Source organism: Ctenopharyngodon idella, chromosome 5, assembly GCF_019924925.1.
Source record: "Ctenopharyngodon idella isolate HZGC_01 chromosome 5, HZGC01, whole genome shotgun sequence".
Lineage (NCBI taxonomy): Eukaryota > Metazoa > Chordata > Actinopteri > Cypriniformes > Xenocyprididae > Ctenopharyngodon > Ctenopharyngodon idella.
The window spans coordinates 32396598-32413038 of record NC_067224.1 but is presented as its reverse complement, the minus strand read 5'-3'; the positions used below and the strand labels follow the sequence as shown (position 1 = coordinate 32413038).

The window sequence follows — 16441 nt, the reverse complement described above, 5'->3', positions numbered from 1 at the left end:
CTGTGATGTGCTCTCTGAAAGGCTGAATTGTGTGTATCAAGCAGTGTGTCTAAGAGCTGTGATGGCCTGTGTGTTTGGGAGCATGTCCCTCCACATCTTCCTGTTTTTCTTTCTCCTCCCGTTTCTTTCATGTTCGTGTTCAAGGTTGCTTTGATTTGTGAACTGTATTTTGTAGTAAGTGTTTCTATCCTTGCTATAGGTCACTGTGACAGTACAATGAGTGCAGGGGATGAAGAGTTTATTGATGGGTAGAAATGTGCTAAAGTTAATCTTTTCAGGGTTGTAGTAAATGTAATAATTTCCACATTCTGCATCCCTGAAGATTTCAAATGTAAATTCACCATCATGCTTGCAATTAGAGATGGATCTTTAGTGGATTTTCTTACTATTTCTGACTTCAGTGGATCAACTGGGCTTTATAGTTGGATCAGCTTAGCTTCTGTTTTCAGTGTCTACAAAATTAACTCTAAGGGTTCAACTGAGTTTTCCAAAAAATTAACTTTGCGCAACAGTAAAAGCCCACCCAATTCATTCTACTGGATGTGAAGAACTTGGGTTTGTTTCAAGAATACATCCTGTTTCTAAAGATATAATCAAGGACTATATGGAAAACATGAACCTAATGAATCTACCACTATTTGTATTTAAATATAAAGATATTTACTAAGATGTATGCACAATATATATATTATCAGCCAATGTTAGAGATTGTTTCATTGTATCAAGTGAGATATTTTGATCATTTTTCATACTTATTTTCCCTATTTTTACATTTACATTTACATCTAATGCTCAGGTTAACCTTCAAAAACACTAAATTTTACACAATTTTAATCTTTAGCAAATCTTAAAAAAAATTAATATCCATTTTTCATACTTTATACTGTTGTGATGCCTAAATGTACTGTATCATTTTAGTGTTTTTTTATTAAATATTTTAACAAAATAGCATATTAATAATATTTTTAATAGCAATTTTATATATATATATATATATATATATATATATATATATATATATATATGTAGACAATAGCATATCAATAATATCAGGGCATCAAATAAATGTTTTTGTTTAATGTACATGTGCAGTACTCTGGAAAATACATTTCATGTATGTTTGTTTGTTGTTTTTATTGGCAATTTTATTGACAAAGTGTCTTTTAAAGTGTGAGTTGTTCAACCAGAATCAAATCTTTACATTTATTTTCTTTTTGTACCAAGCTTTTATGGTATGATTGATTGATAGATTGATGGATGGATTATTTTAGATTTATTATTGATTTTGTTTCATTGTGTAGAACCATCAAGATGTTAAGTGGCTTGGCATCACAGACAGTCTCTAATTTGACAAATGTGACAAATCTAGTGTTCAGTCCATAGCAGGAGATCTAACATGACTGGTCAGAGTGGGAACTCTTTTCACACTCTCTCTGAAGAGATGACAGGGATTGCCATCTTTTTGCCTCATGGGCTATAAATCTTTTGTCAAATTTAGAGAACAAGACAAGTGGCTCTCTCCTGGTTCTCCCTTTTATATTGATTTTGAGTCTGGTATTGCTGAGTGACCTCATTGCATGTATTTGTTGTTTCACCCATGTGGCTATGTTTCTTTCCCTGACTTGGATTTAGATTTTAATCACATAGCCTGTCTGTCGTCTGCTTACCCAGACAGAACAGTTCAGGAATATTATCCACTGATGCTTCATGGAGAAAATATGTTGTATTTAATCGTGTTTAATTGCAGTGAGGAGTGAACGAATGAATAGCTCTTATGAAACGGTTCTTTTTTTAGTTAATCAAACACACATACTGTCTTATACAATCTGGCTTGTTGTGTTATACCTAAGGCTTTTGAGACTCAAATCAGTGCGGTTACTAAATGAATGAAATGTTATTGTTTTAGTGTTTGTTATTGTTATTTATTATATAGTTTAAGCCTATTTTGTGTTGAATTTATGGTGCTGTTACAAAAACTTTATTTTGTTAAATCATTGTTTTCAGTATATATTCATTATATATTTCAAATATTTATTTATTTATTTATTCGTTTATATGCAGTCTGTAGCCCTGAGAGTGTAATCTTCTTTTCTTCTATCAGTCTCTCAGTTGTATTAGTTCAAAACATGTATTTATAGAGCATCTATTTTTTTTCTCCTTTCGCACTCTCATTTGCTGTCACAGAAATTAAAAAAGCCATTTGCAATGCGTCCTTATATTTATCTATCACATCTTTTTCGTGTTTATTTTCAGACTGAAATGTCTTTGGTTTATTTCATTGATTTGTTCATTTTTATGAAAATTTGTTCCAGGAACAAAAAATGAAGATGTCTGAGTGGAAAAGAAGAACAGAAAATGAGGGATAGAGGGTGAAGTGTGACTTGTGTCTGGTGCAGTGTCTGAAATATTTACAAAGACAGAGATACAGAGCACTGTGAAGACAGGAAGTGTGTGCGCAGGGGATGAATCCATTTGGGAAGAAGGGGATTCTGGGTAAATATGATAAAAATAAAAAATGGTAAATGAAAGATAGAGAGAGAAAACATGGCAAAGTGTAATGAAAAGGATTCTTTTTCAAGGACAAACAGGTCAGTCGCTTCTTAGCAGAATTGATATGTGTGCTTCTCTGTTTGAGGTGATAAGTATGTTGGAGGTGAGCTGTTCACAGTTTTTGCGTTTTTGCCTCCCCACCTCGAAAACACACACACACGGTCCCTTTCATTGGTAGGAGATGCATAACATGAAAGAACTTGTAACACATGCCATTAAGCATGCACACCACATCACTGAGCGCACTAACATCACACTAACAGGATAAAATACATTCTCTCTTTCACACACACACAGCGAACACAGTTAGAGCGAATATATTATCATTCATACGGTGTCGTTCATTGCCTCCAATGCTGACATTAACATTCATTCTGCTAGACTGATGTGACGGTTAACCTTCTAGAGACACACTCCGTGTGGAGTAGTGGGTGTGTTTCCATGTTTTGGTGTCCTACATCCATCTCCTTATTAGTTTCACTTGCCTTTAAATCAGACGTATTTCGACACATAGACACCCAAGGACGAGTAAACACACACACATTCCTCACAGGGTACACCTCGGCACGATCCTCTTGTCTGAACATGTCCTTTTCCTCTCTTAGGCTCACCTCTAACTCCCAGAATGCACTTCTCTCTGAGATGATCCAGAATATTTAGATGATCCAGAATGTGCCGTTACATCATATTAGTACTAATTATAAGGTGCTTGTCTTTGGATGTCCTTAAAAAGCATTATTTATAAGATTTGATACGATTGTTTATAAGAACTCAGGAAAGCACTATTAATGTGGTTTTATGTAGTTTCATACATAATACATGACATCCATGCATGCAGGCATGAATCTAACCAAACACAGAATATGCTAAACCTATATAACATCTTGCTGTTTTTAGGATAGATGCCGTATTTTAATCGGCATGAATAAAAATGAGACTGTGAGTCTCAAGTGTACATCAACATTTGCTCAACCAATGCTGTGTGACAATTTTGAATCCATAAACGAATGAATGAAAGAGGCTTTATTTTTGAAATTCTGTTTGGTACCACTAGTGCTGCAAATTACACACTTTGGTTTTTTATAAACCATGTTTTTAGAGGCTTTTTTATGTGTTTAGAAAGGTACACAACAATACAACCTACTGAACACACTGTATCTATCCCTATCAGTCACATTTTCATTTTGTATCAAATTAAATATGGCGTCTGTCTTGACTGGTTGGTAATATTAATTTGTCATTGAACAGACTATTCTGTAATCATTCATTTCTACTTGGAGCATTTGCATTGCCCTTCATATTCATAGTTCCATTAATTATTGTCTCAGGTTACATAGAAAGTCCTGAATACATGATTTATTTTTATCTTCTCTGAGAAAAAGAAAGATCAACTCTAGACAAGCCCATGGAAAGTGCTGAACTGCTCTCTTTTTGTTTCTATGGCACTTGATCTCCTCCCAAACTTGCTGACCAAAAAAAGAGCTTCTGAGGAAATTTTCACTCCTGATCCCTTTTTCTCTCAAGATACGGTCTTGAAAAGCTGATACATTAAGTCCTATTCAAGAAAACTGTCTTTTTCATTTAGAAACCAGAAGCTCATTTTAAGGGAACATTCTTTTGATGTTGAAAGTGTCATATCCACTAAGTGAATGACGATCCTTCGGATGAACCCCCAACACACAGTGCTTCTTTAAATTTTTCCTTCTCTTTTTTTTCTAACATCCTTTCGCTCAAGCTTGTTTTTGACAGCTATTCCCAGTACTTCCTGTCAGTGTCATCCAATCAATGTTTCCCGGTCAGGAAAACTGACGTTGGTTTCTCCCCATTCTGGAACTCAACCTGTCGTTTGGACTGCTAGTTTGATACTCTGTCTCTTCAATGCCGCTTCAAGCTTGGATCAATCCCACAATCCCCTTTGCTCCAATTAAGTCCTCTGCTTTGTTTCACCTCAGCCAATCAGAAATAAACCAGTTTGTACACACACACACACACACACACACACACACACACACACGTTTTGCTCTCTGAAGCCTCAGTGGTTAAGAGACAAGGCTGGTCTCGGGAGTATAGTCTTACCTCTGAAGATCTTTGTGGAGGAGAAAGAGAAAGAGGAAATGAAAATAAAGGAGAGGGGGAAGGGAGGTAAAGAAAGGGTTCACCGTAATAGAGAATTGTAAATAATTTATGAGAAACACACAGCGACAAACAGTTGATGATGATTGTTTATGGAAAGATATGTGGGTCGCTTCCTATCAGGTTTATTTATTTCCCTGTGTAGGGGAAATATGGGTTTCTGTTGAGAGATTGACATCTGCCATCAGCATCACCTTTGTGAAGAGATCATACATTACCTTTGTGTGTTAGTTAATAGTCACTGAACTGATTGAAAGGGATAGTTCACTCAAAAATGAAAATTCACCCTCAGGTCATTCTAATACTATATTATTTTTTCTTATCTTTGAAACAGAAAAGGAGATGTTAAGCAGATTGTCCAAGCTGCTCTTTTTTCATACAGGAGAAGTATGGAGAGCATGCCAGTTTTTCCTGCATGCAACAACGTAGAAGAGTGAGCTGTGATGTCCCATTCACAATCAAATGATTCTTATGAACTGGATATTTTTAATGAGTCATGAAAACATGAAACAGTCTTGAACTCACTCGTTATCTATTTGAATTTAACAACAATGTGTAACTTACACACATTACAGTGTGTAAATTATATTTATACAGCAACTACAGTATGTAAATACTATATTTAAATAATATAATTATATAATAAAATGTATTATAAAAAATATATTATAAAAATATAATAAAATAATGTAAATAATAATTATATAGTGTTCTAAAATAAATGAATAATGCAATCTAAAAAAAACTATTCAACAGCAACTCCAGTTGCAACAAATTTATGCTAAATACAACCAGAAAACCATCCGTTATATATATAAATTTGGTTTAGTCTGAATTCAAAAACCTTGCTGAACTTACTATACTAAGCATTCATCACAACCAGATGCACAGCAACCCAATTTTTAGGAGGTATGCCGCACAACAACATGGGAATGTGTAAATAATGACAGAATTTTCATTTTTGTGTGAAGTATTCCTTGGAGATCAGAAGATGAAGAGTGTTCTGTGCACATCTCTCTCCAGCTGACATGAAGGGATGAGTAGTGGAACCGTTCCCAGATCAGATCTGCTTTGTAGCAAGCACTAATTAACGTCAGTTCAGACCAACACAGGCTTCATCTTAGATGAGATCTCCCACTTTAATTACAGCTGTAAACATGTTGGATTTTCCAATGATATGCTTTCTGTCTCCCATCACTGTTTATTATGGATGCGGAACGTGTTGAATTGATGTGACATGAGTGGTATTGGCATTTTAAATGGCTTCATCCTTCACACCTGCATGCAAGCACTCACAACTTTATGATCTGGTATATTATTTTCTGACTTTTGTCTTCATGCCTTAACAGGTATTGAAAAGTATGGCAGAGATTTTCTAAACTCTATTTTAGATTATTAGGAGATAATTAGCTGTTTGAAGAAGCCACTAATTATCTTGTCAGAGCACTAATCAGTTTCTGTGAGTGTTAACGTTAACCGACAGCTCAGTTAATGACACCTGTAGTGATCAAAGCACATAAACACTTTGCTCAAACAACACATGCTGAACAGCAAGCCTGTGTTCATTCATATGCTTTAATGAGTAATTAATGCCTTTATGCATTATATATGTTCCATATTATGCAGAGCATGTTTAAGGACTCAACATAGATTTATTTTATTATTTTATTTTATTATTTTAGATTTTAGATTATTTAGATTTGTATTCACTCTGATAACATTTTTATTTCCCCACAAAAGAAAGTTATCATTGTAAATGTAAGGATTTGGTCTATATGGGCACCGAATTGATATTCTGAGTTTTAATTTGAAGTGACTTCACTTGAAGTGAGAATGTCAGATGATCTCTTATTCCTCTTACCTCGGGGCACCAGTTAAGAAATTTTGCCTTAAAAGTAAAATAATGATCAAAGAGAGTTTGTCATCTGACCAATCTGAAGGATTTGTGGGATATCATTAACTTGTAGAACCTCTTCTGCATTATTAACACAAATAAGGCACAAGAGTAATAAAATTCATTTTATTACCAAAAAGATAAACAAGAGTAAATCAACACAACTACTAAATAAATAACATGAATGATAAAGGAATAAAGTCCATAAGATGCATACAAATACAAGTGATTAAGTTGGGTGTGGCTAAGGTGAGGACATCAAACAAATGAATGAAAGATTATGTAAGGAATAATTGACGACGGGCCGTTGAATTCTTAGAAAATAATGCACACCCAAGGTGGTAATGCGGCCACGACGGGAAGCAGAGTGCATTATTTTCTAAGAATTCCATGGCCCGGAGTCAATTATTCCACTTATACTATGGTTGCCACACCTCAAGACACTGTTCTGATGTTGTATTTCAAGACATTTGTCGGGTTTTTGTCCTTAAAACACTCTTGTGTCTGGGACTAATTTCTTACGCATCTCATCCCAAGCCTCAGTTGCTAATTCCAAAACGTCATTTCAGAACTAGTAACAGAGACTTGAGCCTTGATAGCAGAATAATATAGTTGGTACAGTTATTAACGTAGTTGAGAGAGAGAGAGAGAGAGAGAGAGAGAGAGAGAAAATAGGCTTGTGAAGTGATATGGAACTGCAATGCAGTCAAGACCTGCTAGAACTACTTTAGCCGTGCGTTTCCATGAAAATAATTGCACACCTTAGAACACTGGTCAACCAATCAGATTCGAGCATTCAACAGCCCCATAGTATAATTGTTATTAATTATTATCATTATATTACCTCTTATGTAATTTAGAAATACAACAATGCCAAGGTCTCTGGAAAGAGTTTCGGTAAAGTGATATTTACGTAGTACGTGGTCGAGTGAGCAGTCAGATGACAATGACTTCTTCCACTGGTTGTGCTGGGTGACAACGTAGTGGAGAAAATAGCTGGAATCCATTTCAATAGCCTTGAACATGAAGCTTTGTGGGATGCTGATCTCCTAGAGCACCAAAAAGGGTCCTAAAATCTGGAACAGGCAGATGAGGCCCTGAAGTAGGTGCAGAAGGTCCTTTACAATCTGGAACATGCAGACGAAAGTACCTTGAAGTGAAGGTTTGGTCTCCTGAGCTTAACCTTGTTGTAAATGGGTCTGTATGTCTTCTGCCTCTGGGCCAGACACTCAGAACTTGGTCAATTTGCTTTTCTCTCTCTGGAATAGAGACTTGAGATGTGCTGTAATTGTTACTGCCTCGCTGGACGAAAACTCTGAACATAGTGTTTGTTAATGTCTCTTTCCTCACAGACTGGAGGCTCAGAACGTGGTCTTGTCTGTTGCTTCCTCACAAGCTGTCGACTCAGAGCATGGAACCTGTTTCTGTCTCACCTTTGCAGGCTGGAGAATCAGGACAGCATATCTGTTAGTGTCTCACCAGACGGGAGACTCAGAACCTGAATGTATCTGTTGCTGCCTTCCCTGTTCCTGGGCCGGAACAGGGAAGGCAGCAACAGAACATCGGTGTATCTGTTAATGTCTTACTGGATGATCCGGAGACTCAGAACAAGGAGTGTCTGTTGAAAGGGTACATTTATCCCTTTCCGATGAGGAGGAGATTGCAATTTGGCGCTTCTCAATTCCAGTGCCACGATTGGCTGCTAGCATCAGAGGGGACACACACAGTGTGGCTCACCATTCTTTCCCATGTGGAACTCATTTGCATAAAGAAAACAGAAGTCTTTGGCTGTTTCTCAATTCCAAGAACGCAGAGAACGGACTTGCGTTCTTGTGAAGTCCGGACTTGCCAGGCGACCTTAAAAGAACGAACTCGGAAGGACGGGAGGACACAGAACGCATCCTTGTGAGAATTGAGATGTGCTGCGATCTTGACCGTCTCAGCATATTACAAGTAGCAGCTAATGCACAAAATGCAATATAACATCGCAAACAAATGTAATATCCTATTAAAAGACTTCTATCATATTATTATAGACATTGTTTTCATATAATTTTATATATTTTATGAATATTTTATGTATTTATGAAAGTGAGTAGCCGTTGTGTTACCTATGCTTTGTCATTGTTAAGATTATTTTTTATATGCCAATAAAAATACTGCAGGCTTTCTTCAGGTTATCACTTTATTAAAATTAAGCAAAACAAATGGACAAATGTTTACCTTCATGAGCCGTCACATATTTGCGAGTTTGTAGCGGGAATCTCATAAGTGAGAACGAGAACTTGCAGGCTTCCGTATGTCAACCGCCCGCAGCGTCTTCTGGGATTTTTAACGGTTCGATACTCTCAAGTCTGCATTCGATTCATCCTCGATCTCAAGGACACATCCGGGTACTTTCATGCGTCCTCTGTTCTTGTGTTCTTGAGTATTGGAATTGAACTTCGACGGTTGATGATTACGTAGAACGAGAACACAAGGACACAAGACCACTTAAGAACGCATACTGAGAAACAGCCTTTAAAGTGTCTTTAATGTTTACTAATGCATTTCTCACATTCCAAACCACCATCAGAACACCAGTGGCAATGTTCTAAACAAATACAGTCCAAACAAGATAAGAAAAGACTGAACAGTCATGCATTCATTCATTTTGTACACTAACAGCTGAATTTGTGGAAGATGTTGCACTACAAATAGCTGTCTCTGAGAATACCTATTTCTCTGAAGAAGTATGAAATGGATATGTGTAGTTTACATCAGATTTAAGATTTCAAAACAGTTATGAATGGATTTGGATGGATCATTGTGACAGGTGTCTGTCAGTTGTCCTAGCATCCTTATCTGATGGTGATGGACATTTATTTGTGCTAGTCCACCAAGAACCAATCAAAATGTAGCAAAGCTTTCCCCACTATTGTAACTTTGATAGTTAAAGTCTCACACTTTGGAGACTTAAACTATGTTGTGAGAATCAAACATCTATTATTCTTTCACCCTCAAATCTGCTTTGTCCTGTATGTCTTTTTAAGGGTGCCTAAAGACTGTGTTGTCTTATTACACCTGCAGTGTAGGCAGTAATAACACTAGTTTTGAAGTTGTCATAAACCCATTAAATTATCTGTCTTATTTTCAAGATAAACAGTTATGTGTTTATTGAAAAGCTTAAGGGTGTGTGTATGAGAAAGACACTTGTGTCACTGTTTGGTGTGTGTGTTTCTGTTTCAGGTCTCATCTGATGCCCAGGCTGAAGGAGTCGCGCTCTCACGAGTCTTTGCTCAGTCCCAGCAGTGCAGTAGAAGCTCTGGACCTCAGCATGGAGGAGGAGGTCCTCATTAAACCAGTGCACAGCTCCATCCTCGGCCAGGATTACTGCTTCGAGGTATAGATGTCTCTTTCACTCGCTGTACATTATATACATAAGCAAATTCAATGACCTGATCTCTCTCTACCATTAGTATGCTTATTTCAGTTCAACATTACAGTATATCGTCATTCATAAGACAATGTTTTCTAACCAGGCAAGTTTCCAGCGAAAAAGTAATCTTGGACTGGGTAAAAATGTTGATTTCCGATTAATCATAATTTTAATTGAATGGTCCCAGTATCGATTTTAAAATACTAGTGTATTTTTTGTGAATAATATGAATTTTAGTAGAGAACAAATTTCCCTTACCATGTAAGCAAAATGGATATTATAACTGAAATATATCCAAATGAATCAGAATTTAATCAAAATCAGAATAGAATCCAATCAAGAGCTTGTGAATCAGAATTTAATCAAGCCATCAAATCTATATTGATCAGATTTGAGTCGGATCAGGAAATCTGTATCAATCAAAATTTATTTAATTTTGGTTCAATTTGATTTAATTCACAAGCTTTCTATTTGACTTCTTTCATAGCTTGTGATGGCTGTTCAGAACTTGAACTTGAATGTCTATATCCAGCTTTCTGAACTCTGTTTTTAAATGCTGCATTTGTGCCCAGTCTGTCTGTCAGTAAATGTAGTTTTACATTTTGTTTCTTTTCAGTAGCATCTTTTCACATGACATTAAAACATGGCACAGGTTTGCTTTTGATGTAAGCAAGCCGAAAGCAGTGAGATTCCCGCAGTAAGCTGACAGTTATCGCCCTTTTTTTTTTTTCCAGGTGAGCACCTCCACAGGTAGTAAGTGCTTTTCTTGTCGTTCAGCTGCAGAGAGAGACAAATGGATGGAGAATCTGCGACGAGCCATCCACCCTAATAAGGTAAACTTGCATAACTGCAAAGGCACTTATGTACCTGCATAGGCTAATACCATACCTGACGTAGATTCTCTGATTTATAACAGAACAAATGCAATTCAATGCAAAATATGAAGAGAGATCAAATAATGTTTCTATGTCTGTAAAAGTGATGAAATTCAGGGCCGTTTCTTTCTCTCTCTCTTTGATATAAGCACATGAGACACAAGAGAGAAACTGCAAAACATATGGCTGCTTTGAGCACGCCAAGAAAAAAACCTCCTCATTCGACAGCTCATTTCACCAATCAATAAATTAAGCAAATTAATGATTAATTAGATTGGGGGAAAAAATTCAAGCACAATCTTCAAGTTATATTTGCCTTCTTCACAGCTTGCCTGGGGATGTGTTTAATGTCTCCCCATCGTTCAGTCTTACATTTTAATTACTCAGTGGGTTTCTGAGGTGAACACCAGAGCCCGGCTTTAGAGAGCTTTGCAGTGAACAGATGATACTTTCAGACAGATGTTGATGCTGTAGTAGTAGTGTGGAGATGATCATAGCTCAGGCATTAGCTGCTGCGGCAGAGGCGCATTTCTGTCTGCCTAATTAGTTCATTATCTGTGATGAGGGCGCACAATGGAGCACCTCAATACTGAGATGCGAAATCAATTGCCTTAGTGGGTGTTTATTTGTGTGGGAATATCCATGAGCACTCAAGCCCTACACAAAGCCCAGTGCCTTCAGTACAGTCAACTCCTGTTATAGAGCAATTCATCAGTCACGCCTTAAAGGGATAGTTCACTCAAAAATGGAGATTGTGTCATTATTTACTTAGCTTCATGCTGTTTGTGAATTTTGAAGAATTGTTATTCAGCCTAGGGCTGCACGATTAATCGAAATAAAACTAAAAACTGTGATGTGGCTTAGTGTGATTATAAAATCGCAAAAGCTACAATTTAATTAAAAGCACACTATGTAGATTTTTGCCGCTAGAGGTCGCTTATTCAAAACAAAGGCGTAGTTTAATGACGCCCTGATTTTGCAGAATCACGGGATGTGTTGTCTTCACGTCTATAGCCGGTGGAAAAGAATCGGGATGGGACTCGGGCAGAAATCATGTTCATGGTTGAGATTATTATTAGAGAGGAACTTTTATTATGCCACAGTCAATGCTTCCGCTTCTTCTGGTCAAGCGTATGTGGGTTAATGCAGCGCTGTTTTATCATATTAGATAAATTTGTGTTTTGAAAGTTGTTATAGTGCTAATATTCGCTCGATGGCTACTATGAGACACTTGTTGCACACTGTCGTAACCTAGATCGATATTAGACATGGTAAAACATGGTAGTTGCTGTAAATCAAGAAAATGAGATTTAAACAATAAGACTTACTGTGTTGAGCTATATAACATGATTAATTTTCTGTCAATGAATGTATCCAAACAGTTTCTCACCCGTCTAATAACACATAATATATTAAAGCGTTTTTGGTGTTTCCATGGTTTCTACAAAAAATAAAACTGGAAATCGAGGGTAACACGGCTATGATGTCATTGATAGGCCATGCACGGACATGGTCCATGTCCTGGTTAAAATTGCTTATTTCTCTAGATTTAAACATTCTTGGAAACATTTGGGATAATGTCAGTACACAAGTAAATATATAACATAATGATAATTATATATACAAAATATATAACATTGTTCTAGTGGTTTTTAGATATTTGAATCCAAAAATCGTACATATTGTGCCTTTATGTAAATGTATGCGCTGCGTGTTTCACATTGAAACGCGGCACTGTTCTTTTACAAGCGAGCAGTTCATGTTTTTAGTTTATCAGAGCAGATCGGTTTGCGGTAAATGCTGCTCCACATGGTTTAATGTTTGAAAATTAATAAATTTTATATATATATATATATATATATATATATAATTAATTCATTTCATGTGTATATATATATATATATATATATATATATATATATATATATATATATATATACTTGATTTATTTCATAGTAAAATATTTCAATATTTTAATTTTTGTTAATTTTTTATAGTCGTATTGATATACAATCGCAACATTTTTTGCCCAGTAGTGCTCCATACAACTAGTATTCGGAAGCAAAAAGAAAGATTTGTATGGTGAACAGACTGAAATTGGAGTTATTTTGTGTGAACTAAGCCCTGTTTGCACTGACAGCAACTTTCAACTCATTCATTTTTGAGGGTTATGATTTCTAATTTAAATGTACAGCACTAACCAGCTATAGACTGCAGCCCACCAGATTTATACTTTTTTAAATTACAGAAACCTAGAAAGATGAACAGGGAAAAAAAAAATCTCCACAGAAAAGGATAAATGAAGTGTTTAGGAGGAGGCTAAATTGCCAAAATAGTATTACAATTTCCATCAGTGTCTCCATCAGTGTAATGTTTCACCCCAGATATAAATGCTTCTGCATGACAACACTAATTGTGGGTGGGAAGCTGTACAAAAGCTAGAGGGTGAGGGACAAGAATTACTGTATGCCGCTGGGCTTTAGTCTCTTCAGTTTAGTGATTCACGATGGTCTGTGGCCTCAGAAATAACTGTGACATTTAGTTTTATTCTGATCTCGTCCTCCATTGCCTCCTAAGTTATAAGAGGATGGAGGGATATCTATAAATTAACCTCTATTATATTACAACAAAAGCTTAACCTTATACAGCATGATGCAGGTCAACTTTATGGTCGTCCCTCGTATATTAAACCACATGACTTCACACTGGAAAGACTATTCTATTAAAAAGGCCAGTGAATGACATTAACTGCTGAATGATGTCACACAGTATTTACAGCACCATCCTGCTATCTTTATGGGAAGGACATGAAGTGATCTAAAATAAAGGGCCTTTTAATTCCCAGCCAAGGGTGTGTGATCTGAAGCAGAGGGTATTTAATCACTGAGCCGAAAAGCACGTCATCTCTAAATCACTGACCCTGTTAGATGCCACACTGATGCGGTAATAATCCGCTACAGCCGTGACATGGCAGCCTAACAGTCCACTGACCTCACAATGCCCTTCTGTCTCTAGGACAACAGTCGGCGGGTTGAGAATACGCTGCGGCTGTGGATCATCGAAGCAAAAGACCTTCCGGCCAAGAAAAAGTACTTCTGCGAGCTTTGCCTGGACGACGGCCTCTATGCCCGTACAACCTGCAAGCTGAAGACGGATAATGTCTTCTGGGGTGAACACTTTGAGTTCAATAACCTACCTGCGGTCCAGAACATCACCGTCCATCTATATAGAGACTCTGACAAGAAGAAGAAAAAGGACAAGAACAACTATGTGGGGCTGGTGAGCATTCCAGTGGTGACTGTCACAAGCAGGCAGCTGGTCGAGAAATGGTACCCGGTTAGCCAACCCAATCCAGGTAAAGGGAAAACAGCTGGTCCCATGGTCCGCATCAAGGCCCGGTACCAAAGCATGAACATCCTGCCCATGGAGCTCTACAAAGAGTTTGCAGAGTACACCACCAACAACTACATGCTGCTCTGCTCTGTGCTGGAGCCGGTCATCAGTGTCAAGAACAAAGAGGAGATGGCCTGCGCTCTGGTGCACATCCTGCAGAGCACCGGGAAAGCAAAGGTAATGTGAATGGCTAATACATTTTGTCATTTAGTTAAGGGGTTTTCAACCTGTGGTCCAGGAAAGGGTCTGTGGAAAAGCTAAATAAAAAAATATCAAAAAGATCATATGTTTTACATTTTGCTAGAAAACACAATTCCAGGGTTCAAGCTACAACCTTTTGGTTTCATCTCTAGTTGTTTAACCATCACAGACTGAAATACATGAGCAAAAACAGTTACATTATTTTTTTTTTTAAATATATATATTTTAAAAGTAATTTACTCCTGTGATGGCAAAACTGAATTTTCAGCAGCCATGACTCCAGTCGTTAGTGTCACATGATCATTCAGAAATAATTATAATAGGCTGATTTGGTGCTCAAGAATTTCTTTTTATTGTCAAACTGTTGTGCTACCTAATGTTTTTGTAGAAATAGTGATTTACTTTTTTCAGGATTTTTTGATGAATAGAAAGATTTGTAACATTATAAAAGTATTAATTTTTTAGGAAAAGAATCCCAAAACTGACGACAAACTTTTAAAGGCCTGGACACACCAAGCCAACGGTCAGCCGTCGGGCAATGTCGGGCTGTTTTTCAGCGTGTCAGCTTAGTTTTTTCGGTGTGTTCTGCACTGTTGGCTCTAGTCGGATGCCGTCTGGGTTTTTTGGGATTCAGCATGTTGAATCAGCATCATAAGTCAGAAGGCTGTTATAATTTTACGTCATCTTACCTGAGCATTCCACTGCTCAAATATTTTCATAATAACATGAGCCGACTGAAATTAATAAAGTGATCAGCGTTATTGACATGCTAAGCAACCACAGCTTTGTTTACGGTTTGTATTTCTGCAGTCCTAGTTTAGTTTTCCCTTTTTGAATGATGAAAACAGACTATTAATACCTGTTGATATAGACAGATATTTACTTACACGCAGGCGAGGAAACGCATGTGCTAGTTGACAGTCGCCTTTAGTCCTTTTGGTGTGTTCAAGCGCAGCTTTTTGGCTGAGATGGAGCCGACGAGAGGCGACAACACAGTCAGTTTTCGCCGCCACTAGTTTTTTGACATCGGTTTGGTGTGTCCCGGGCTTAAACAGCAGTATGATTCTTTATAAATCTTGACATTATTTTGTGGTTCAGAGTAGATTTGTTTAAATATATATTTTGTAATTTATTAATTAATACTTAGAATAATTTTTAGATTATTGTGAATAATTTAAACATTAATTTATAAACGATAAAACATTATGTTTCACAGACATGGTTTGGATTAAGCCAGGATTAGGCCTTAGTTCAATTAGGATATTTAATTAGCTTTTATAAACATGCTTTAGAAAAAAACAAACAAACAAACAAAAAAACATTACTGGTGTGCAGCTTCAGACAAAACAATGGCAGTTACATATTTTAAGATATGTCTGTGCAAGTTGCTTTTAGTTCAAACAGTTCAAACATGCATTTTAGTCTGGGACTAGATTTAAGCCTCGTCTGTGAAACTGGGGTATATGTTTATAATTTATGAATTTATATTTAAATTAATTATTTATGTGACCATGTATTTACTGTTTGTAACTATTACAAATCAAATTTGACTCTTCCCTGACCCTTGTGTGTTTTCCCTGTGCATTTTGCTTTTTCACTGATGCTCTTATTGAACTTCAGAGGTCACGGTGAATCAAACGCAATCCAATTCCAGTTTGTTATCTCTGCTGTAGTGTCCCGCTGTTATTCCTTGCTGTTTGGGTTAACAAAGGGATACTACAATAAAGAGATTGCATGTAGTTTGTATTGGCTACATCTGTGAATCTTTGTATTTATGTGCGTCGGATTTCTCATGCTGAGAGGTATTTCGGAGGGATTATCTCCCCCTGGTTCTCACAGCCTTTCGCAGGATCCAGAAAGCAAAATAGCAAATCTTCCCATTATACCATAAGGGAGGGATTAATATGGCTGCTCTTATCTGTATTGGCTGCTTTTTAGTTCTGGCCCTGATTGGCAGATCCAGGGTTGTTGTAGATG

The 16441-nt window shown here is 36.8% G+C and overlaps 1 protein-coding gene across 7 annotated transcripts in view; it reads left to right on the top strand.

Moving 5' to 3' along the window:
• LOC127512366 (disabled homolog 2-interacting protein-like) overlaps nt 1-16441 on the top strand; it is a 142166-nt gene that overhangs the window by 95177 nt on the left and 30548 nt on the right. For all 7 annotated transcript variants that reach the window (XM_051893195.1, XM_051893196.1, XM_051893198.1 and 4 more), the window contains 3 exons: nt 9806-9959; nt 10730-10828; nt 13886-14440. In XM_051893195.1, the coding sequence (XP_051749155.1) occupies nt 9806-9959; nt 10730-10828; nt 13886-14440 (808 nt within the window). The remainder of the gene's footprint in view (nt 1-9805; nt 9960-10729; nt 10829-13885; nt 14441-16441) is intronic.